General features: G+C 35.5%; 1 protein-coding gene across 1 annotated transcript in view; it reads left to right on the top strand.

Moving 5' to 3' along the window:
* Nucleotides 1–24,870, top strand: part of si:dkeyp-68b7.12 (rho GTPase-activating protein 30) — a 29,810-nt gene extending 4,940 nt beyond the window's left edge. Inside the window, exons 3-13 of the mRNA XM_056446613.1 lie at nt 1–54; nt 748–830; nt 2,457–2,564; nt 3,553–3,671; nt 5,737–5,902; nt 8,331–8,428; nt 8,559–8,630; nt 11,646–12,275; nt 15,033–15,157; nt 15,870–16,399; nt 18,710–24,870. The exon at nt 1–54 is cut by the window's left edge and continues 91 nt beyond it. Coding sequence (XP_056302588.1) covers nt 1–54; nt 748–830; nt 2,457–2,564; nt 3,553–3,671; nt 5,737–5,902; nt 8,331–8,428; nt 8,559–8,630; nt 11,646–12,275; nt 15,033–15,157; nt 15,870–16,399; nt 18,710–20,624 — 3,900 coding nt within the window. The 3' untranslated portion in view covers nt 20,625–24,870. The remainder of the gene's footprint in view (nt 55–747; nt 831–2,456; nt 2,565–3,552; nt 3,672–5,736; nt 5,903–8,330; nt 8,429–8,558; nt 8,631–11,645; nt 12,276–15,032; nt 15,158–15,869; nt 16,400–18,709) is intronic.
* The last annotated feature ends 922 nt before the right edge of the window (nt 24,871–25,792 follow it).

The following is a 25,792-nucleotide window of genomic DNA, read 5'->3' as shown; positions in this document are numbered from 1 at the left end:
TTCAGAGAATTACCAAACCCTCTGCTCACATATGAGCTGTACGACCGCTTCGCCGTGAGTCTCTGTTAACTCTAATCTCTCGCCTGATAGAATTAAACATGTTAAACTCAAGCATCATGTTTATTTATCGTCATCTAATCAGTCTAGACTTAAGATTTTTGGGTTTTTGGCTGTTAGCAGAGGTGATCGACCTCAGTGACGTTGGCACCCCATAAAAATAAATGATCCCCAGAACTAAGCCAAGCTGATTTGTGCCGCAAAGACGGCCGTTTGTGCTGGTTAGGTGTCTGAAATGCTTTTTTCTTAGTATTTTTTATTTTTTATTGTGCATTACTAGTTTACAAATACAGCAAAAACAGGCAACAAACTAAAATCCCAAAGATAAGTGAAATTCAAATGAAAAAACTTTTGAAAATAGATACTGCGTTTGTTTTAATCTTTTAACAAATTGAGCTGATTTGGAGCGATTTAAGCAACATGGGGCAGAATGTGACGTCACACAATCAAAAAAAACCTGATTAACATCTCAGACACCAAACCAGCACAAGCGTCCATTTTTATGGCACAAACCAGCACCGATGTATGGCAGTTTTGGGGATTATTTATTTTTATGGGGTGCCAACTTACTCACATTTATTCTTTATCTGTTTGTAGTCGTCTGTCTGCTTTCTGTTTACCTGTTGGAAAGCACATTTGTCAACAAAGGTTATTAAACTTGTGCTGTATAAATAAACTTGTCATTATCAGGATGCAGTGGCGGTTCAGCTGGAGGACGAGAGGTTGGTGAAGATTCGAGAAGTTCTGAAGGATTTACCAGCTCCTCATTACAGGTCAGCTGCAGATTATAAACGTGTTCACCATAATGTAAAACATGCACAATAAACAAAGCTCTTCTGGGGCCTTTGCCATGAAGCTGGATTAGCTAGTTAGCAAGTTTTAATTTGGTTTGCACCAATCCTGGGTTTTGGGTACCACAAAGGTAGCTTTATACTATCTTTTCCACCATGGTATCTTACATTGCACTGCTAACCTGTTCAGCGGCAGGTTATGTTCATGTTATGTTCTGGTTAGGTTCAGGTTATAGTCTGGATATGTTCTGGTTAAATTCAGGCTATGTTTAGGTTGTGTTCTGAATATATTCTGGTTATATTCAGGTTATGTTTTGATTATATTTAATTTATGTTCAGGTTATGGTCTGGATATGTTCTGGTTATGTTCAGGTCATATTCATGTTATGTTCTGGTTATATTATGGATATGGTCTGGATATGTTCTGGTTATATTCAGGTCATATTCATGTTATGTTCTGGTTAGGTTCAGGATTTGGTGTGGTTGTGTTCTGATTATATTATGGTTTTGTTCAGGTTATGTTTTGGTTATATTCAGGTTAAGATCAGGTTATATTTAGATTATGTTCTGATTGTATTCTGGTTAGGTTCAGTTTTTATTCAGGCTATGATCTGAGTATGTTCAGGTTATGTTCTTTATGTTCAGGTTATATTCAGTTTATTTTCTGATTATGTTCAGGTTATATTCATATCAAATTCTGGTTATGTTTTAGTTATATTCAGGTTATGTTCGGATTACATTCAAGTTATCTTCAGGTTATGTTCTGGGGGGTATTCAAGAAAGCAGGTTATGTGACATACCCAGATAAGTTTAAGGATATGTAACCAGATAACCTCAGGTTTTGGTTCCAAAAACTGAGGTAGCTTTCAGGATAAGTTTCTATAGCAAGTTAGTTATAAAGTTATTTAGTTAACTTTACAACTTGTTTTAACTTAACAAAGCCTGGGTTAACCGAGAATGTTTATGAGCAGCGTTGTCATGAAACCAACAAAGCCTGAATCCACTAGTTTGGTTTTGTCAACTCAAATCTTATTCTGAAGTCCTGAGTTTTGTTAATCCACCATCATGGTACAGGCTTATATTTGACAGTTTTATATTTTCATATCATATGTGTATATGTTTATGTAAATGTGTATAGTTTTATATTTTTAAGGCAAGTTTATTTCTATAGCACATTTCATACACAGTGGCAATTCAAAGTGCTTTACATAAACAGGAATAAAAGAGACAAGTATAAGAAAATAAAAACAAATAATATAAAAACAGTGTAAAGACAGTTTTTCCATATTCCAAAACACTGGTGTATCATATTTTCTCACTTTACTCTGTGACTTCCCCTTTACTTTAAGTAATGAAAATGGATTTAGTTTTTTTTTAAGATGATTGAGAGTCAGACTTTATACTGTAGATTTTCATTGCATAACAAATTATAGTGCACAACATAGATCTTACTGATTTCTATTTACAATTTTTATTTTTAATTTCTAACTACTCATTCTTTTCTAATCTGAATTATTTTAAGTTGTTTTTATTCTCTCCTGAGCTTTATTATGATGAGCTTTTTGTGATTGTGATTTATTATGATGTTTTCACTGTATTTTCCTGCAGGACTCTGGAGTTTTTGATGCGTCATCTGGTCAAAATGTCCACTTTTGCATCTGAGACCAACATGCATTCCAGAAACCTGGCCATTGTTTGGGCCCCGAACTTACTCAGGTGTGTGTGTGCAGTCATTTTAGCCATTCTTTAACATTTAAACTGCATTTATTAACATATCAGGAATACTTTTATACACATTAATAAATCAAAATCGTCATTACTATGCAGTGTGCAGTGGGGGGAAATAACCCATTAGAAAGAATCTACGAAGAACTTGTTTGGTGCTTTATCTTCAATTTAAAAGATTATTTATTTTTTGCTTAACTTAAATATTAAAAAGTTGCTGTGTAATGTTTGTTCCACCTATGATACGTTTAAAAAGCCAAATCTTAAGTTTTACATACTGCCAAATATATATACTGAAGCCTGTAGGTTGACCACATGCGCCATTATGCATTGAAAAGCACAGTATTTTCTCCCGAATGTCACATATTTTGAAAATATCCCACGTTTTCATCAGTCTTTTGGTTTAATAAGAAAATATTAATTTGTTCTTGTCTTTTACAAGAGTTTATGGTGTCGTTATTTCCACCTATTTGACACAGGGATGTCTAAAATGTGGAGCATAAGATTCCCTGAATTTAAATTACATGCAATTAACACACATTATATTGCAGTGTGTTATAATTGTTTTCTGGAATGATACAAAGCACATAAATGATCAGACAATTAGTTATATATTGTTTTACTGTTTTAATGTCCCACATTGTCATACACAAACTTAATAATCATCCCATATTTAGTTTATTTGCTGCTGGTTACGCTGGAAGTCTGTGTACTACTGAAGAATGCATCCCTGTCATATTATGCCTCAACTCATTTACCAGTATGAGGATTATTAGGTGCATTATTCAGTGGTAACATTAATATTTGGAGGGGAAATAGCATAGATTAATCAATCAAGAAGAAATTTCAACAAAGGCATGATTAATATGGCAGGCGTGTCATTTCTGGTGTTAAAAAGCATTTTCACTATAGCTCCGGGTTACCACTCATGCATTATTTGGGTTTATTTTTGCATTTCTGCTTGCATAATTAAACGCAGATCAAAGGACATCGAGTCGACGGGCTTTAACGGCACCGCTGCGTTCATGGAGGTTCGGGTTCAGTCTATCGTGGTGGAGTTTGTTCTCACTCATGTGCCTGAACTCTTCCCTGAAACAGGTGATTCATCTTCATTTATAATGCTGCATTTTTGTTCATATGCAAAATATAACGATGAGTGTTTTTATCTTGTTTTCTATAACAAATACATCAACATTTCTAAAAATCTACATTTACTTGAGAAGCATAACTACTTTAGAATTTTAAGATTTATATAATTTTAGGAAATGAAATAAAAATGATGTGAGTTTTAATATTAAACAAATATCTGTCAACTGGGTCTGAAATAGTAACTTATTTCAAAAGAAAAACAAGCTCATTTTTCTCACCCCAACTGGTAGATGTTTTATTGTCATTTTGCTCACAGTTGTTTAGTAAATCTCAGTTTGTGATCTCTAAGCCAGAACATAACCTGAACATACCCTGACCATAACCAGAATATAACCTGATAATACCCTGAACATAACCAGAATATAACCTAAGCATAACCAGACTATAACTTGATAATACCCTGAACATAACCAGAATATAACCTGAACATAACCAGAATATAACCTGAAAATACCCTGAATATAACCAGAATATAACCTGAACATAACCAGAATATAACCTGAAAATACCCTGAATATAACCAGAATATAACCTGAGCATAACCAGAATATAACCTGATAATACAATGAACATAACCAAAATATAACCTGAACATAACCAGATAATTCCCTGAACATAACCTGATAATACCCTGAACATAACCAGAAGATAACCTGAGCATAATAAGAACAGAATCAGGACATAACATAGACATAACCTGAACATAACCAGAATATAACCTGAACATAACCAGAATATAACCTGATAATACCCTGAACATAACCAGAATATAACCTGATAATACCCTGAACATAACCAGAATATAACCTGAACATAACCAGAATATAACCTGATAATACCCTGAACATAACCAGAATATAACCTGAACACAACCAGATAATTCCCTAAACATAACCTGATAATACCCTGAACATAACCAGAAGATATCCTGAGCATAACCAGATAATTTCCTGAACATCACCTGATAATACCCTGAACATAACCAGAAGATAACCTGAGCATAATAAGAACAGAATCAGGACATAACATAGACATAACCTGAACATAACCAGAATATAACCTGAACATAACCAGAATATAACCTGATAATACCCTGAACATAACCAGAATATAACCTGATAATACCCTGAACATAACCAGAATATAACCTGAACATAACCAGAATATAACCTGATAATACCCTGAACATAACCAGAATATAACCTGAACACAACCAGATAATTCCCTAAACATAACCTGATAATACCCTGAACATAACCAGAAGATATCCTGAGCATAACCAGATAATTTCCTGAACATCACCTGATAATACCCTGAACATAACCAGAAGATAACCTGAGCATAATAAGAACAGAATCAGGACATTACATAAACATAACCTGAACATAACCAGAATATAACCTGAACATAGCCAGAATATAACCTGATAATACCCTGAACATAACCAGAATATAACCTGAACATAACCAGAATATAACCTGATAATACCCTGAGCATAACCAGAATATAACCTGAACACAACCAGATAATTCCCTGAACATAACCTGATAATACCCTGAACATAACCAGAAGATAACCTGAGCATAACCAGATAATTTCCTGAACATAACCTGATAATTCCCTGAACATAATCAGAAGTTAACCTGAGCATAATAAGAACAGAACCAGGACATTACATAGACATAACCTGAACATAACCAGAACATAAACTGAACATAACCAGAATATAACTTAATACCAGAACATAGCCTGAGCATAATAAGAACAGAATCAGAACATAACCTAAACCTAACCAGAATATGACCTAAAAATAACCAAAACATAACCAGACCATAACCTGAGCACAACCTGAACATAGCCAAAACATAATCAGAACATAAACAGAAAATAACCTGAACATAACCTGACAAATTCGCTTAAATAGATATACCTTTAACTTTTATTAATACTATTTTTTTGTATATGTTTGTATATGTAACAGTCATTTGAAGCTGTTTTGACTGTGTTCATGCAGGTGTAAGCACGGAGCGCCGCAAGTCTCTGCCGTCTCCTTCAATTCTGTCCAGTCAAGACGATCACTTCTTCAAGTCTTTACCCTTAATTAGTTCTGGAAACCTCAGTCCTGGAGATGGACCTATACCCATGAGACCCTACCACGCCATTATCGACGGCACTGACAAGTAAGATTTAAGGCTCTCTTTTAATGATCTAGGAGCAAAGTCTAAAGCTCATGGCACAAAAGCAGGCTGTGTCCGAATCTACTTTTGCTGTTTTAAGGACGGAAGAATACAGTCTGCTCCCCGGCGCATGGTCTAACAGGGTTGAGCTTATTCTCTTAATAAGTTCTGGGTGTGTTTTGAGCATAATGTGCATTAAACCAATCAGAGTCTCATCTCACATTCAACATCTCGCACTCCACTGAAGACTGAAGCCTACATATTTCATTTAGTTTGTTAAGCACAAAGATTTGCTTCAAAACGATTTCTAAATTCAGTTCTAATTTCATAAATTAACAAATTATTAAAACAAATATAAATCTGCAGATAATCAATAATACTGCTAATAATAACAACATTATACAGATGCAGATCGTCATGAATAAACTAAAAGAGCCCCCCGAGGTGAAGAAGGCATGGAGGCAGTGCTGTTTATATTGGTGTAGAAAATCATCATTTCTGGATCATTTTAATCTTTTAATTGTTTTCATCTGTAAAGATATTTGTGTGTTGCTGATCATCCTGTGTGTATTCAGCAGTGTGTACGTGTTTGGACCTGCATAGGCTCATAACTAACACTCTGTGCTGGACTTTAGAGCAGCTTTTAGTTGGTCAATGGTGCGCTCCTCAAAATAGCAACAATGAGCCTTAACACACCTCCTTTATAGAACAGCACACACAGAGTCCACAGAGTTACGTAAATGGATTTGCTATTTAAACAACATGGTGCAAAACAGGATAATTGGGGTTGTGCTGGTCTGAAAATAGCAACAAATTGCACCAAACATGTCTTGCACCTTATTGCGGCGCGTGTATGATAGGGCCATATGGAAAAAATGTGAAAAATCATATATTTAATTCTAATATTTTAAACGTGTCATGTGGAGATAAATATAACACTAAAACTGCCAGTAGGTGGCAGCACATAACGGTCTTAAAGTGTGCATTAAATTAAAATATGCAATGTTTATTTTGATATCGCACATTGTTAGTTTTAAGGTTAACAATTAATCTGTGTAAGTTAATTCTGTGGAAAAAAATATATAAACAGGAATATTGTTTTGTTATTATTCAATGAAAATGTGCCCATCTACTTCCTTTCTGGAATGGCTGTACTTCTGTAATGATTCTGATTGGGTGAAATATGCTTAGCCACACCCCTTCATAAAGATATGAAAAGTGTTTGACGAAACATTGGATTATTCTTCATATATTACTTTTATATATATATATATATATATAACTTTATATAACTATATATAACTATATATATAACTATATATTTAACTTTACTTTATATATATATATATATATATATATATATATATATATATATATATATATATATATATATATATATATATTCTCTGTATATCTCTATATAGTATTTTATGGTACTATGTTCAAACTTACAAAATGCAGCTTCGAAATGGTCCCAGATAAGGAATAAGACTCTTATCTACTAAAATGACTGATTATTTTATTAAAAACAATAAACATCGATTAACTTTTTAACCACAAAAGCTTGCATCTGAGAAGTAGTGCCGTTTATCAGCAGCTGTTGTATAAGATTGAAGGGCTTTATTCTGCATTAACAATCGGCTAGATGTCCATTATGTCATTTATTACACAGCTCCTTACCACAAAACTAAACTCTTAGACACAAATCTGAGATGTAATAATTTAACACCCTAGAACTACCTAGCAACTACTCACAATAACTTGGCAACTGCCTAGCAACCCCTCAGAACACCCTAGCAGCCACCTAGCAACGAACAAAAACAGTTATTAATAATGATAACCTACCTATTATTATTATTATTATTATTCATTCATTCATTTTCCTTCAGTTTAGTACCTGTTTTTTCACCACAGCAGAATGAACCGTCTATTAATTTATAAATAAATGAATTAATATATAAATAAATGTATTTATTTGTTTGTTCAATCATTCATTCCGTCGTTCATTTATTTATTTATTTTTAAACATTTATTTATTTTTATTTACACATTTAATTCAGTTACTAGATGGCGCCAAACATACATACCTCGGAATTCTGGGATTGACCAATCAGAATCAAGTATTACAGAGAGCCGTGTAATAATCTGAATAACTCACACAATCTCACAGCGATTTGTAAGTTGGACATCATGCAGTTTACTACAATTTGCTCATCACCCAATGACGGTTGGGTTAAGGGGCGGGGCTGGGTGCCACGCCTCCTTTTTAAAATCCTAGATTTTTGTAGACTGAACTCATATGAATTCATACGAATTAGCCACTGAAATGACAAAGCGTAAAATAGTTACGTTTCCTCCTGAGATCAGGCTGGGATAACACACGGCTGGATGAACATTATCCCTTATTTACTCTCTTCTGTGTTGTTTTCAGGAGAAAAGGCTCCCTCAAAGGAAGAAAATGGAAATCCATCTTTAATTTGGGCGCGAGACTCCATGACCCACGCAAAAAGAACAAATACTGCCCTAAAGGTGAACTGACAGATTTACAGTGCATTCTGGGAGACTCCAGATTTATTAGTTTTTGCATTACATGTTTAAAGTCAACAAATAAAGTCTTTCCTCGCTCTTCTTCACTGGTGTTTGTGTTGTGAATGCACAGATAAAGAGAAGACGAGCCTCAGGCCTGCTAAGAGCATGGATTCGCTGAGCACAGGTACCACTGCACTCGAAGGTATGATCATACTATAAAGACTAGATTATATATAGCGTGATTATATAGATTTCACTGTTTTGGATTATTCAGAAGTCACTTTACTAAACTGTAGAGTTGAATTTGAAGATTATTAATCACTAATCATATATATATATATATACATATATATATCAGAATCAGAATCAGAAAGAGCTTTATTGCCAGGTATGTTCACACATACGAGGAATTTGTTTTGGTGACAGAGCTTCTACAGTGCAACAGGATAACAGAGACAGGACAAAAAACAGATAATAAATATATTTTATAAAATAGAAGTAAGTAGTGAGTGCACATATACAGATTGACAAGTGTATGTACATGTTTATTACTATATACAACGTTATATGTGCAGCTGTTATGTGCAAATTGGTATGTAAAGAGTGTGGTTAAATTAGTGTATATGTGTATAAAGTGTATGGCAAGTAGTGATGTTGGTTCCACAATTAATATCATCAAGTGTTCATGAGATGGATTGCCTGAGGGAAGAAACTGTTTCTGTGTCGGGCTGTTCTGGTGCGCAGTGCTCTGTAGCGTCGACCAGAAGGTAACAGTTCAAAGAGGCAGTGTGCTGGGTGTGAGGGGTCCAGAGTGATTTTGGCAGCCCTCCTGCTCGCTCTGGATAAGTACAGTTCTTGGGGAGTAGGAAGGGTTGTACCAGTGATTCGCTCAGCAGTCCGAACTAGTCGACGTAGTCTTTGGAGGTCGTATTTAGTAACTGTACTATATACAGTGTTTCCTCTAGGATTTTTTCCAGCTGTGGCGGCAGGCCTTTTTTTTTACACAGATCTACCATCTACTTGTGGCGTTATTTCAATGACAAATGTCGTGAGCGCAGTATTAGAAGTCGAGATGGCATTTATGTAATAGCCTACGAGCATGCGGATCTCTTTGCTTGTGCGCCGATTTTTTCTGCTCGTGCACAAAGCTTCTTGCACGCCCTCAAATATAAGCCGCTTTTTCTCAAATAAACGCTGCTGAGGTGCGATTTAGTTAGTTTATGTAACGAGTATGTCTCCAGCATTTATAAGATTTGCTAGGAATATTTATGAATGCCTCCGGTATTAATGCGTCCTGAAGTAAAGTGAAACGGCTATACGTCGTGTTTGCTGACCTCACGTATCACGCACCTGTCAGCCAGTCAGTCAGTCAGTCAGCACGTAACTTTAAAGGGTAAACAAATGACGCACAGCTCTACTACGGTTACAGAAAAGTTTGCGCTGTTATAATTTACTTACCCTTTAATACGTTTTGGTGCGATTATCACCCGCTAATAAAAAAAAAATAGAAAGTTTTGAATGAGAAGCTGTAATGTAGCCGTGACGGGATGAATCAGTGGTGTAGTCCTTGCTATACGCACGTATACTCAGTATGCCTACTTTTTTCCACGAGCTGTTTGGGTATTATGACTTCTGAGGATCATACCCTCGGTATACTCACTTGTTTTGGTGATTAAACGTCCCTAATTTATGTGTATTCGCGTCTCCTTTAATGGTATACCAAATGTTTTTTAACTCGCATCTTAATTTGTTGCAGTTGGTGCATTTTTGTTTAACTTGCACCATTCCCTGACGACCGCAGCAACTGTGAGAACAATTCGTGAGTTTTTCAAAGATCACAACAAATCAGCTGAATGGTGTCTCATTGAAACATTCAAGTAAAATTATAAAACAGTATGGGCGTCGCTTTAGCCCTCCTATATTTCCATTCAGCCACCATAAAACTTTTGCGATTACCTTATGAACTGTACACTACTAAATGATCGCCTCAGTCCCTTTTAAATTTGATATAAAACGGCGGCAGAATTTCGCTTCGCCGTTTTCAACTTGTTTTTCATTTAGTCAGCAAACCACAGCTGTGCAGACCGTGAGCACAAGGTGTGTGTTAATCGATAGATTGTTAGAATATCCGCATATTCGCAGTTCTTTGCTATAGAAACACATTCCTCGGCGCTCCCCTCATCAGCACAGATGTTTTCTCCAGTGAAAATGTAACTCTTAACAGACATGTTGCTGTTTATTTCACAATTAACAATGAAAATAAAACACAGTGCATCTGCATTAACTATATCATACATTCATGCACAGGATTAAACACTTAATGAATGTACTCATTTTAACTGCATATCTGAGTGACATCAGAGTCTAACATCATGTGATGTATCAAATTAAAAATTATTTCTTATTATAACTTATATAATGATAGTGAAATATGTAAACTATCATTTAAGTTTTTAATATGTTTATATTTATGCCATTATGAATTTTAAAAGTGGCAGTTTTATTTAATACATGGATAAAAATGAGTCTTGAGTATAGGCTAGTATTTATATATAAGGTAACTGATGTTTAGTATGTATATATATAGCTAATGAATCAAAGAAACATTGACATTCGTCTCTTTGCCTACTTTTAAAATTTGCAATGGGTGGGTAATAGTACACCACCTTTTTTAGGACTACACCACCGGTATATATACATATATATATTGTTTCATTTTTCAATATTTCCCAAATTATGTTGAACAGATTCAGGAATCTTTCACAGTAGTTTCTCTAATATTTGTTCTTCTGGAGAAAGTCGTACTTGTTTTATTTCGGCTAGAATAAAAGCAGATTTTAATTGTTTTAGAACAGAACAGAAAATAATAAATAACTAAGCAATTATGATGTTAGGACCTGAAAATGTATGTAGATCATGATTTATGACCCCCTTAACACATTCAAATGTACATAACAAATTTTCTCTCAGTCTCTCAGTCATTGACTTTTACTAAAATTGTCTCATTTACATGTCCCTAGTGCTAAAATAGTTTTGATGAAAGCAGATAGATCAAATCTTTCCACTATATAGTGCCTTTATTTTCGTGCTGCTTATGTTTTAACTTTGTTCATTGCCAGCCTGAGTTAGCAGCTATCTTAAATAAATAAAACTACTTAATTACAGTTAATTACAGTAATTATTTCAATTAAATAAGCTGTATTTTTCTCCCAATCAGACTCGAAGCATCCTCAAGCCGCTCTTCCTCCTCTAGTTCTGTCCTCAGCCTCTGGCAGTTCAGAGGGCGTGGCCTCATCAGGAGGGGGCGTTGCTTCAGCAGGAGGGGGCGTGTCCAGTGGATATGCTGTGACGTACAGGCGAACGGGCGGAGCTCAGGTCAGTGTGGTCAATGCAGGAATTCCCGGCTCTTATACTCGTCTGGACTCTAGCGGAGCCGAGGGGCCGGCGCAGGGCGTGGCCAAATCTCCTGCCATCAGCAGCAAAGCTGAACGGCGTGCTGGTATGCACATTACAGGACCGTTTTCGGTGACCGTCCCGCTTCACATCACCTCCGGACTGGCTCTCGGGGTCCTGCACGGTGGATGGAGCGATAAAGAGCAAACGCAAGCTGAAGATGAAGACGTAAAGAGCACAGACGGAGATTCACAGAGCAAGAACTGCGATCAAAATGAGGTCAACAGTTCTGTGGAAACTCAGGTGGATTCTGGGAAGGATGTGACAGAAACTGAGGTAAAATCAACAGAGGGCAAAGAAGCAGAGACAGAAGATCTGAACTCAAATCAAGAGTCTGTGAAGGAAAATGTTGAAGATGTAAAAGGCAAAGAGACTACAGAGGAGGAGTACATGGGTAATGTTTGCTTTCTTGTGTTTTATTATGTGTAGAATCTTGAAAAGGGAGATGTTATGCAAAAATTTCATCAGAGGGGGCAAGCTCCACCCACTAGTGCCCATCATCTCTCCCTCATTAGCATAAACAGCAGCCCTGAGTGAGAAGCAGCCGTCTGTCCATTAGCCATTAGAGTGTTTGAGCTGCTGAAGATAATGTCAGCATAGACTAAGAGGATTATAGATGTGGAGTTTTAGATGAACAGCGACAGGAGCGACATAGACTGACAGAAGCACGAACACACACTCACACTGAAGCACACACGCACACCTGACCAGCACTCACAACACACACACCGCTGTTTTACATCTGTCACTATCCTTGTGCGTATGCATTTGTAGCTCCGGCCTCTTCTGAAAAGAGCACAATCTCATTTGCATTTAAAGCGACAGTCACCAAAACGCCACAATTAGGATCAAAGCCTGAAATGATCAGTTTCAGAGAGTTAGAGAACATTATCGGTGTGATATTCTCAGCTCAAACTCAAACACACACACACTCTAGACACAGCAGAGACGTGTTTTACATCTTGTAAAAAGGGGTGGAATAGGTCCACTGTAAAGACACTGTATTGACCTTTTTCTCTGAACGCAAAATTACCCATTATGCTTTGCGTATGCGGTGTATGCGCAAGGAGAATGCTAAGAACGACCAGTCAGTGCCCCCTCCTGGACTGATTATTTTAAATAATGCGATCTAATTGGTTGGAAAACAACTGCTGTGAGGCATTTTCCCCTCGGTGTCAGACGGCATCTTCTGCTGTTTAAATGAAGCCTCGTCATGGCTAAAGTCACCTGTCCTGTCGCACTAACACACTGATTTAATAACTGTGACAAAGTGACAATAAATAGACATTTTGAAATGACAGAAATACACAAGCCGTGGTAAACACAACACACTAAATGAAACATAAACGGCTCGCGATTAGAATGAACAGCAAATCAGCCAGCAGAGTATCAGCAGCGGACTTTTATTGGTCATTTTTGTAAATTGCATGACTTGCATAACGTTACCTGTTAAGTTCATCAATAATCTGGTTTACAGTGAAGTATTGCATGTGTTCATGTGGTGTGTGTGTATTGAAGAGCCTAAACAGCTGACAGGCCGGGGAAACACACACACACTGTATTTCTGACGGCGGACACGTGAACTAGGAGAACGTTTTTCTCTCGCGCTTGAACCACATCTGACAGATTAAAACGGCTTTAACACACACCTTTCAAAGTTGTGTGTCACAAAAACACTCCATAATCCACTCAAAACGCTATTGAAACCCATTTTCGGAGCGCAGATTACCGGTTGTAAACGCTGTAAACGGAAGTTCTAAACATTCTACCGGAAGATGCTGGCCGCTATGGCGCCCTCCATGCAGCAGCCAAGAAAAAGGTCTGTAAAAATACAGTTAATTAATAATTTATTATTATTATTGTTTGATTATCATTCACTGATATGCATATACAATTGATCATACACTGTATACTAATTATTGCTGCCTTAACTTCTGATAATCAAATGTGTGATCAGAATATAGATGGAATAAAAGTGTAAAGTTTGCCGTTTATAATCAGAATATTAAAAATATAAAGTTTGCTGTGTGTGATCAGAATAAAGTCAAATTTATTTATATATCACTATTAAACACAACCAGAGGTTGACCAATGTGCTGCACAATACACATCACAAGAGAGAAAAAATATAAAATTAGAACTAAAACGGACAATTTTCATTGATAAAATGCCAAATCAATGGCAGTGGGTACCACGTTCGCCTCACAGCAAGAAGGTCACTGGTTTGAGCCTCGGCTAGGTCAGTTGGCATTTCTGTGTGGAGTTTGCATGTTCTCCCTGTGTTGGCATGGGTTTCCTCCGGGTGCTCCGGTTTCCCCCACAGTCCAAACACATGTGGGATGGGTGAATTGGGTAGGCTAAAATTGTCCGTGCATGAGTGTGTATGGATGTTTTCCCAGTAAAACGTGCTGGATAAGTTGGCAGTTCATTCTGCTGTGGCGATCCCAGATTAATAAACTAAGCCGAAAATAAAATAAATGAATGAACGGATCTAATAAAGAGGAGCAGAGGATTCCACAAGTTAGGACCAGCTACTGCGAAAGCACAGTCACCTCTGCATTTCAGCCTCGACTTAGGGATGCATAACAGTCTCTGGTTAGATGAGCGAAGAGACCGACCAGGCTGATGCTCAATCAACATGTGTGACAGATAAGAAGGTGCCAGGCCATTTAGAGATTTAAAAACCAAGAGAAGAATTTTAAAAGTGACTCGCAGCCAGTGCAAGAGTGTAAGACTGGTGTGATGTGCTCATGTTTCTTGGTACCTGTTAAAAGCCGTGCAGCAGCATTTTGAACTAATTGTAAACAGGTTTTCTGACTAATCCCAAAGTATAATGAGTTAAAATAGTCCAATCTAATGGTAATAAAAGCATGCATTATTAATTCACAATTATTTCTAGATAGAACAGATTTAACTGTTTTTAAAAGTCGAAGCAGGCTTTAACCACTGCATTTATCAGTTTATAATGTGTAGCATACATAACTAGAACATATATATGAAATTGGTGTATGTAAATGCTGCTTCTATATTAAATCCTTAATACTAAATCCTTAAATCCTAAATAATCTCCACATGTGAAGGAGCACATCGTTTCCTCATATTTTGAGCTGACTGTGACTAAATGAGACTAACTGTGATCATTTCTCCTCAGACATGAGAGGACACGTCCAGCAGACGCCGGTCAGTCCGATTTATTGTGAGTTTCAAGATCAGGAGCTGGATTTACAGGAGGCTTTCGGGTTTCTGGACTCGATGGACAACTCTGTTTCAAACCAGGTGTGTTTATATTGACGTTATCCTGCAATGTGGAAGGTAAAGTTCATTCTTGCGATTGCGATATTTCTCAAACTAGAAAGTGTCCTTTGCTTGTTACTGTATGTGGGCGGAGTAATACACAAGGGTGAAGAGGCTGTCTGAGTGCTGTTATTTGCAGAATCACTACGGCTATCAGCCAATCAGATTCAAGAACCAGACAGAACTGTTGTTTAAATATGTACAGTGCATCCGGACAGTATTGATAGTGCTTCACTTCTTCCATGTGTTTTTATGTTACAGCCTAATTCTAAAATGGATTAAATTCATTAATTTCCTCAACATTCTACACACAATCCCCCATATTGACAATGTGAAATAAGTTTTTAAGAGTTTTTAAAATAGTTGCAAATTTACTAAAAATATAAACCCTTTAAAATCACAATGAGAAGAAGGGGCGGGGCATCTAAGACAATAGAGAGCATTTGATTGGTCAGAAGATTTGATGAGAAACTGAATGTATGTACTGCAAGTAAATCATTGATCAATTTAGGCGGTAGAGACAAACTGCAAGCATTAGATGTTTAAATCAGGTTTATATCTGCTAAATAGGGATGTTCTCCTTGTTTTGAAGTCCACTAGCTTATAGATATCCTAACATGCTTATACTAACATCTAAAAAACTTGATTTTAATCTTTTGCTGTGTCTGACGTCTGCTTTACTTCTGTTTTTCAGCCTGAGTTCTCCGTGGAGGCTCCGTGTTTTGAAGGAGAATATGAGGAGGATGAAGATGAAGATCAGACTGTTTTATCTTCAGCACAGAACTGCACCGAAAACTGTGAAAAACCCAAATCCAGCAGTCCTTCGTTCACACACAGACCACTTCCTGGAAAATCACACAGCCTGCCTTATAAGTCCCGCCCCTTCCTTCCGGCGCTGTCATTATCTTCAGATGACGAGTATAGTCCTGCTGATGATGATGATGATGATGATGACGAAGATGAGTCTGATAAAGGATCAGAATATGAGGACATGTTTTGTCAGAGTCTGCCATCCAGTCGGGAGTTTCAGAGCCTCTCGTGGGCGGGGCCTCAGACACCATGTAGCAAACCAGAACACTTGGATGAGATCGCACAATCAGTGGGCCAATCAGAAGACAGGATTCCGATGGCTTTATCATTAACAGATGACAGTAAAATTGATTCAATAATGACGAATAAAGAGAGAAATTCAGTAGATGTGGAGAATAATAAACACATGCTGAGGTAAGCGACTGAACATTTCCAAAATTATAATTAATTTTGTCATATGTTGATTTAAATGAACATATTTTTTGTACTTAAAAGGTTATAAAGTTCAATATGACACAAAATATTATTAAATGTAGCATAAAATTATACATCTCATGTTCTGTGGTCCTCATGCATATAAATGAATAGCATCTATAAATGTAAATAAAATAATCTGTATTAAAGGTAATAATTAATTAATGTAATAAATTAATTCACAGATAATGGAATAATGAAAAATTGAATTAATTAAATATTGTTTATTCCATTTTATGTATTTAGATGACAAAATATAAAATTTTTACTTTTATTAAATATTTTACATTTTGTCACATCTGCTTATTTTTATACTGAGTACCGAAAAATATAGTTTAAATAAATAGTACAACACTTATCTTGAAAACTGAATTGAATATAATTTATTAATAAATATAAAATAATAATTTAATAATTAAATATGTGTGCATAGACTTATTCACACACAAATAATACATAATATAATAATAATGAAAGTTATTAATTGAATTTAAAAAGGCTAATGATTTTCACTTAAATTTGACGGCCCTCGTAAATATTTAATATATATAAAATTAAAGAACCGAGCCTCTACTTAATACTACTACTTTTAATAAATATAAAATAATCATTTAATAATTAAATTAAATATTTCTGCATATTTTTATGCACACAAAAATATAATAATAATAACATGAATTCATTTAATAGATTATTTTATATATCATTCATTCGTTTTCTTTTCGGCTTAGTCCCTTTATTAATCAGGGGTCGCCACAGCGGAACGAACCGCCAACTTATCCAGCATATGTTCCATGTAAGCTACAGCTGCAAACCATCACTGGGAAACCCCCATGCACACTCACTCACATACATACACTACGGTCAATTTTAGCCTACCCAATTCCCCTATAGTGCATGTGTTTGGACTGTGGGGGAAGCCGGAGCACCCGGGGGAACTCCACACAGAAACACCAACTGACCTAGCCGAGGCTTGAACCAGCGACCTTCTTGTTGTGAGGCAATTGTGCTACCCACTGCGCCACCATGACACCTTTTTTGGCAGATCATTTTCATCAGAAATACAACCCCCCTTATATGCATATATATATATATATATATATATATATATATATATATATATATATATGCATGTATGTATGTATGAATATATATATGTATGTATGTATGAATATATAAATATGTATGTATATGTGGCAGGTAAAGTGTTAAAAATACACTGACAGTCTTTTCATGAGGTTTTCTTAAAGACTATTTTTATTTAATTATTTCATTTATTAAGATTTAGAGCTTGTGCTCACATAAATTCTCAAATCTTCTCTACTAAAAATAATATTAAAATAAATATTATAATGAAAATAGTATGGGTTTGGAATGGTTGCGATGGTTAAACAAAGCTTTCTGAACCAGTGAATCGTTCGTCTCAATTGTATCGGAAAAAGGCTCGTTACTCGAAGCTTTCCCAATCACAGCTCGATGAGGACCTCTGCTGGTTAAAGTGTGGGAAAGCACTGTGTTGCAAAACTGTCAAACGTTCACAACCGACCAACTCAATTACGTAGTCATACAACACAAGTAATATAAATTAATTACCCAGTTACTGTACTGTATTTTTACATATAAGGAATGTTATACACCACCGATGACTGTAGTAAAATCCAAGGTATACAAAAGCATCATCATATTCCAACTGGTCCCATTCGTTTCGAGCAGGGATCAAACCAGCGATTCCTGCATGGGACATGAATGCTCTAAAGAGGAGGCTATGGGACTGAGGCTTTTGAGCTGCACACGCCAGCTGGCCTCTGTTATACACTATACAACAATATGCTGTGGCCTTCTTTAAAAAATTGTTGTAAATAATCCACTAATACACTTTAGTATGTCCCAAAAGCTTTTTATTATAAATTACTATTGTGCTTTAGTTGAGTTACTGGTGCGTGGGACCGGTGCAGTGCTTTGAAAAGTAGAAATGTATGTAATCGACACCAAATCTCTTGCTATACACGTTACTAATTACCAAGGGTGTTTAAACCTTTGAATCAAAATTCGAAGCAGTATAGGTGAAAATGAAGCTTCGGACGTCATTGATCACATAATTATGGCAAAACTAATCAAGCTCAGGGACACTACTTCACTGCGAAATGCATAACTTTTTGAGACATGCTTTGAAGCCACAACATTGCTTTACTATGGAACGACATGAAATGTGTATTATATGTGTAATATTTGCCTTTTGTTTGTGTGCAGAAGAGAAGAATCTGCAGAAAGTGAAGAGGACACGTATTTCGGACCAGATTCGATCCCATCATCACCAGAGCCCGAGACAAACCACATGAGTGTTCATGAAGAAATCAACAGAAACTCACCGTCAGAGGAACAAACACAGATCAAGATCCAAAGAGAGACTGAAGAGCCAGAATCCAGCATGAAAACAACACTTCAAGATGAAGATGAAGAAGAGAGCAAGACTGAAACCAATGAAGATTTAGAGAGTGCACACAATCAAAACAACACTGAGAGAAAAGAAGATTTGGAGGAAGATGCAAAAGATGAATTTATTGATGATAAAGACGAACAAAAACAAGAGAAAAGCAGTCACAGTGAAGATTTACAGCAAAATAATGAGGAAAATGCAGAAGATGAGAATATAGAAGAAAAACAAGAGGCTGAAATTAACGATGTAGAGCAGAATAATGAGGAAAATGCAAATGATAAGGAGGAAAAACTAAAAGAAATGAGTGAAATGAACAATATAGAGCAAAATAATGAAGAAAACGCAGGAGAAATACAAAAACAAATGACTGAAATGGACAATTTAGGACAAAATAAAGACGAAAATCAAGAAAATGCGATGGAAATTAATGATATAGAGCAAAATAATGAACTTGAAATGCAAAATCTAAAGCTAAATGTTGAAGAAAACACCAAATGTGAGAAAGACGAAAATCAAGTCACTCAAATGAATGATATAGAGCAAAATAATGAAGAAAATGCAGGAGAAAAGCAAAGTCAAATGAGTGAAATGGACAATTTAGGACAAAATAAAGACGAAAATCAAGAAAATGTGATGGAAATGAATGATATAGAGCAAAACAATGAAGAAAATGCAGAAGAAAAGCAAAGTCAAATGAGTGAAATGCAGGATTTAGGGCAAAATAATCAACAAAACCAGGAGAACGTGACAGAATCAGAGCAAAACGATGAAGAAATCGAGAAAGAAGAACAAAAACAAGAGACCGAAATGCAAGATAATTATGAAGAAAATACAGAAGATGAGATAAAAGAGACTGAATTGCAAGATCAAGAGACCGAAAGGCAAGACGTCGAGCAAAATAATGAAGAAAATGCTGAAAATGAGAAAAAGGAGCAAAAACAAGAGACTAAAATGCAAGATTTAGAGCAAAGCAATGCTGAAAATGCAAGAGATGAGAAAGAAAAACAAAAACAAGAGACCAAAATGCAAGATAGCAATGCAGAAAATACTGAAAATGAAGGAAATCAAGAGAATGTGACAGGAACTAATGATATAGTGCAAAATAATGAAGAAAACGAACTAAAACAAGAGAATGAACTGCAAAACAATGAAGAAAACACCAAATGTGAGAAAGAAGAAAAACAAGCCACTGAAATGAATGATATAGAGCATAATAATGAAGAAAATGCAGGAGAAAAGCAAAAACAAGAGACCAAAATGCAAGACAACAATGCAGAAAATGCTGAAAGACACGCCTCGAGTTCTGCTGATGTAAATAACCTTACGATCTCTGAAGAAACAGAAGGAAGAATAATCCAGCAGACTCATTCTGAAGAAGATATCACAATCCAGCGCACAGATTCTCCGCGGAAAACAGCAGCAGGAGGTCATCAAACCAGAGCGGTTCCTGCTGTTCCTCCCAAACCACAAAACTCCAAACTCACCGCATTAAATCTGAGGAAACGCTTCGAGAACAGACTCTCGCAGGAGCTTCTTCATCATCATCATCATCATCACGAAGAGGAGGATGAAGAAGAGGAGGAGGAGGAGGAGAGGAAGCTGGAGAAAGAGGAGAAACGCTGCGTTAGTTTGTGTTTCGATGAGGCCGTCGCTCGAGCCACTGTTAAGAGGAGCAGAGAAAACACCGACAGACTCTCGGCAAGCAGGAGAGACGCAAAAACTGACTGAAATCAGACAATGATAATATAATCAAATGATCATATCGGATCAAACGTGTAAAATATTGATACGTGTATACAGAATGGCAGGCTATGTGCGCTACTTTCTCATTTATAGATATATAATTTCATATATAGTGACCTAGTGATGTTTAATAGAGCAAGAAAGGTTTTTTTAAATAGTATTTGCAATTTTTCTTCGGGAGGGAGGAAAAAAATCATCGTTTTTTTTTTACAAAGTCACTAAAAGACACAAGCCAAAAGAAACTAGTTATTAAAGATTATAATAATAATTTAAACAGAGTTTCTGCAGGTTTAAATGTAAGTTTAAGACTTTAAGACCATTATGAATGAAACTATTATCAACACAATCTCACGGCAATTCGTATCTTTTTGATTTAGTGGCTATTTCGTATGAAATCGTACGATTTAATTCGTACAATTTAGCACGATTTGCTCAACCCCTAATGACGGTTGGGTTTAGGGGTGGGGTTAGGTGCCACGCCTCCTTTTTAAAATCGTACAATTTCGTACGACTGAACTCCTACGAATTAGCCACTAAACTGACAAAACGTAAAATACTTACGTTTTCTCGTGAGATCAGGCTGGTATTATGCAGCAGGGGTTTTCAAACTTTTAGGACACACGCCACATTAAGTTTGGCCAATTTACTCGAGTGCACGCCTCAATGTCTCGTGCCCCCCCAATAGGTGCTGGCCCAACAGTTTGAAAACCCCTGTTATACAGGACTAAAGGCTACACTGTAAAACCCAAAAAGTTAAGGTAACTGAAACCATTTGAGAAAACCGATTGCAACAAACCATTTAAGTTCAAAAACTAATCCTAGTACTGTGAACTTAATCCATTTGAGTAAACGAAACAATTTGAGTAGAGTAAAACCCAATAAATGAAGAGAACTCAAACCGTTTGAGGAAACCGACTGCTACAAACCATTTGAGTTACGAAACTAATCTAAGTACTTATTCCATTTAAGTTGAAGTAATGAGGTGTTTAATTAACTCATTACCTTCAACACTGAGTTCAAAACTCATTTCATATGAGTAGAATTAACTTTCAGTCAACTTTGAGTGAACGACACTCATTTCATTTGATTAAGTTGACTGCTGGGTTTTACAGTGTAAGGTTTGTTTTTGAATATCCCAGTTGGAAAAGATTTTTATTTGCCCTATTAAATTTGATACATTTAATAATACAATAGCAATCATTTAGTTTGAATATTTGTTATTAATCTTCATATTTATTCATTCACAAACCCTATAACCCTTAGCAAGAGTAGGACAAAACATAGCTGTCAATTGCTTCATTCATTCATTTTCTTTCGACTTAGTCCCTTTATTTATCAGGGGTCGCCACAGCGGAATTAACCGCCAACTATTCCAGCATGTTTTATGCAGCGGATGCCCTTCCAGCTGCAACATAGTACTGGGAAACACCCATACACACTCATTCACACACACACACACACACACACACACTCATATGTTCATCAATTCCCCTATTGCGCATGTGTTTGGACTGTGGGGGAAACCGGAGCACCCAGAGGAAACCCACGGCAACACGGGGAGAACATGCAAACTCCACACAGAAACGCCAACTGACCCAGCTGGGGCTTGAACCAGCGACCTTCTTGCTGTGAGGCCACAGTGCTAACCACTGAGCCACCGTGTCACCCTCAATTACTTCAGTCTACAATAATAATAATTTAATAATAAAAATATAGGTAAGATCAGTATCCTTAGCAGTAAATAAAGGCAGAACTCAAGCTAATGTTACTTTAAGGAAAGTAATTAAATGCTATTTTTAAATAAAAAGTTAAAAGTTTTATTAAGTTTGGGGTTGTTGGTGATTGTATGGGTGTTAATGGCCAGATTGGGAAAATCGAGTTAAATTAAACAACAAAAAAAAAACAAGATTTAAGACCTACAACGCAACATTTGAGTAGATTTAAGACTTTTGAGGCCTAAAAATAAGCTTTTGAGATTTCAGACATTTTGAGACTTAAGACACCACAGATACCCTGTTAAAATATGTTAAAAGGCTGGGAAAATAAACCAACCTTAAACCAACCACTGGTTGTTAGAACAATATTTTAAAATTTGCAGAAAAAAAAAAAACCCAGCTTAAAATCATCAAATAAAATAACTCGGATGATTCTCAAATGTGTTTTGTGTATAATATATACACAATAAGATGCTGAGCTATAACCCAACCATAACCCAGCAGCTGGTTAGCTATGGGACAGAGCACAAGCTGGAGAAATATATACATACATAACTGCAAATATTTCGCTAAGCAAAGCAAGGTTTTTTTACAGTATTTCCTATTACATTTTATGGTCTGGAGAAATTAAGACAAAGATGTGAATGATTTTTTCACAATGTCAATATTATTAAACCCACTTATGTCTTTTTTGGCTATAGAACAAACCAATGACTTGCCCAGTTAATCGTCACTTTAAGCTGAATACTAGTATCTTGAAAATAACTAGTAAAGTATATCATGACAAAGGTAAAAGAGATGGATTAAAAATATTGTTTAAAAATGTTTAAACAGTTTTTATCAAAAACAAAAATTCTCTGTCAAACATTATTTTGCCAAATATTTGAAGAAGAATTACAATTTCACAGGAGGGTGAATAATATATTTTTTGAAAATAGAGACCACTTGAAAATTCTCAGTTTCTTTTGATTTATGATTTGCGGTTGTGTGTTTGCATAAAATATTGTTTGTTTTTTTACTATAATCTACTAGAGGCATTTCTTCCAAATTGAAAATGTAATTCAGAGCTTTTTAAAATGCATTAATAATGGATGAAGTGACTTTTCAGACAGGTTTATATACAATTTTAGGCAACAAAATGCAAATAATTTAACTTCAGAAGAGATAAGAAATTAATACTTGATAGAATAACCCAGATATTTGAAAGTATTTATAATGAAAATACTTATAAATCTTTCTGGCTGTAATTTTATGGGAAAAAAACGTTTTTTTTTTTTCATGCTCAGAATATTGAGCATGGAAAAAGACCTTATCAGCCCTTTATAGAATATTTTCCCCCCTGGACCCACACCCAATAACCTAAATACAGTAAATTCAGAGAAGCGGACAATTTTCAGGTGCTCTCATTATTTTCCCTTATAGCTGTGTATGAGACGATAACCGTTTTCAAGGTATACTGCGGTATGGAAAAGTCAAGGTTTTAAAACCGACAAAATTTTCTGCTATACCATTCTTACAGTATAGGGCTGGACTGATAAACGATATTAAATCGAGTCACGATAAAATTTATGTCAATAACAATGATAAGCAATGCAGTTTTTACTCTATAATAATCTTTATAAGAGCCAATCACACAGCAGAAATGTGCAACAATGGGATTTAAAAAGCGTGTCGATATTAGAGATGTACCGAATTTTCAGCCCCTGAAAATTTATTGGCTGAAAGTATATTATGCAATTTAATGGACCCTCTAATTTATGTGGCTTCAGTCATTGTTGGGGTACTCTTTTAAATCTGGAAGCATTAACAACTCATATCAAAAAATATATCGTATATCGTTCAATATGGAAAATTTTTGTCATATCGCCTACGATATACGTACGATTTATTTATTTACTTTTTTTTTAGGACAACAGTATCTCCAGCAGAAAAAATATCCAAAGATGTCGTTTTAAATTGTAAAGAAATCTGTGTTTTTGAATTTAATGAAGACAGCAGAAGTCAATGATTTATTTTCATTATTTTAGCCTGACATGTTTACTGCTCCAAAATATCTTAATTACTTCTCAAAATAAAATATATTGTGTTCAGATGGGGAAAGAGTTGTTTTTTTACCCAAATATTTAAAAATAATTACATATTTTAGAGCTGTAATCACAATACCACGAAATCGTGAAACCGTGATATATTTTATCCAAGGTTATCATACCGCCAGAATCTTAAACCGGCCCATGCCTAGCTGTGTATCTTCTTAAATATTTTTACTTTGTAGCCCACAACAAAACTCTTACATTAAATTGTTGGTTTACAAATCAGCAATCACATAAATATTACTTTACATTTTTAACCATTTCATCATTATGGGACTGTTCTGATCATTATATGCTTCATTATATATGGCAATTCAAAGAAATGTAAAAAGCACAACTCAGGAAACAGCAGATGTACGTATAAGACAAATCTGTATAGACAAATGTATTTTAATCACTGTATACTTCCAAGACACATTATGCATTCCTTTTCAATAAATTAGTGTTTTTGTTATATTAATGCGTGTATGTGTGACTGTTTTTACTCTTATTTAGAATTTGGAACAATATTTTGGGAATTACTTGGAAAATAATTACAATTTCACAGGAGGGCGAATAATATATGGAAAATTTAATGGAGACCACTTGAAAATTCTCAGTTTCTTATGATTTATGATTGTGTGTTTGCATAAAATAATGTTTGTTTTTTACTGTAATACTTGTGGCATTTCTTCCAAATTTGAAATGTAATTTAGAGCTTTTTAAATGCATTAACGATGGGAAAAATTACCTTTCTGACAGGTTTATATAAAATTTTAGGCAACAAAATGCAAATGTTTACCTTCAGAAGAGGTAAGAAATAAATATTTGATAGAATAACCCTGATTTTTCAATAAATATTTTTACTTTGTAGCAAAACTCTTACATTAAATTGTTGATTCACAAGTTAGAGATCCCATAAACATTACTTTACACTTCATTTTTAGCCATTTCATCATTATGGGACTGACATATGAAGCGGAAGTCAACAAAATTCAACATTGTGTGGAAAAAATTTCACAAATGTGCAGGATTTCATCATGTAAGTTGATGAAACATTCACAGAACGTCTATAATAAACAACAAAGGAATCTGTATTGTGATATGAAACTCGCAAATCAGAAATAAATAGCCTAAACTTACTGTGGTAAATACCGGTCGTCCTGTTGCTATGGTTACCTATCCACGATGTGTTTTTTCTTTAATTAAAAAACGTTCAGAGTAAGTATCACTTTAATTCGTCTTAAACACACCTAAAAACATCGCTGAACATTATTTTAACTGTTTCAGTAATATAAATCAGTAACTGTTATGTGTAGTTCATTCACCTTGATCTTCTCAAACAAGCGGGAGAAGCCGTTGGAATCTT

Source organism: Danio aesculapii, chromosome 2 (assembly GCF_903798145.1).
Source record: "Danio aesculapii chromosome 2, fDanAes4.1, whole genome shotgun sequence".
NCBI classification, from domain to species: Eukaryota; Metazoa; Chordata; class Actinopteri; order Cypriniformes; family Danionidae; genus Danio; species Danio aesculapii.
This window is presented reverse-complemented; position numbering and strand designations above follow the sequence as displayed.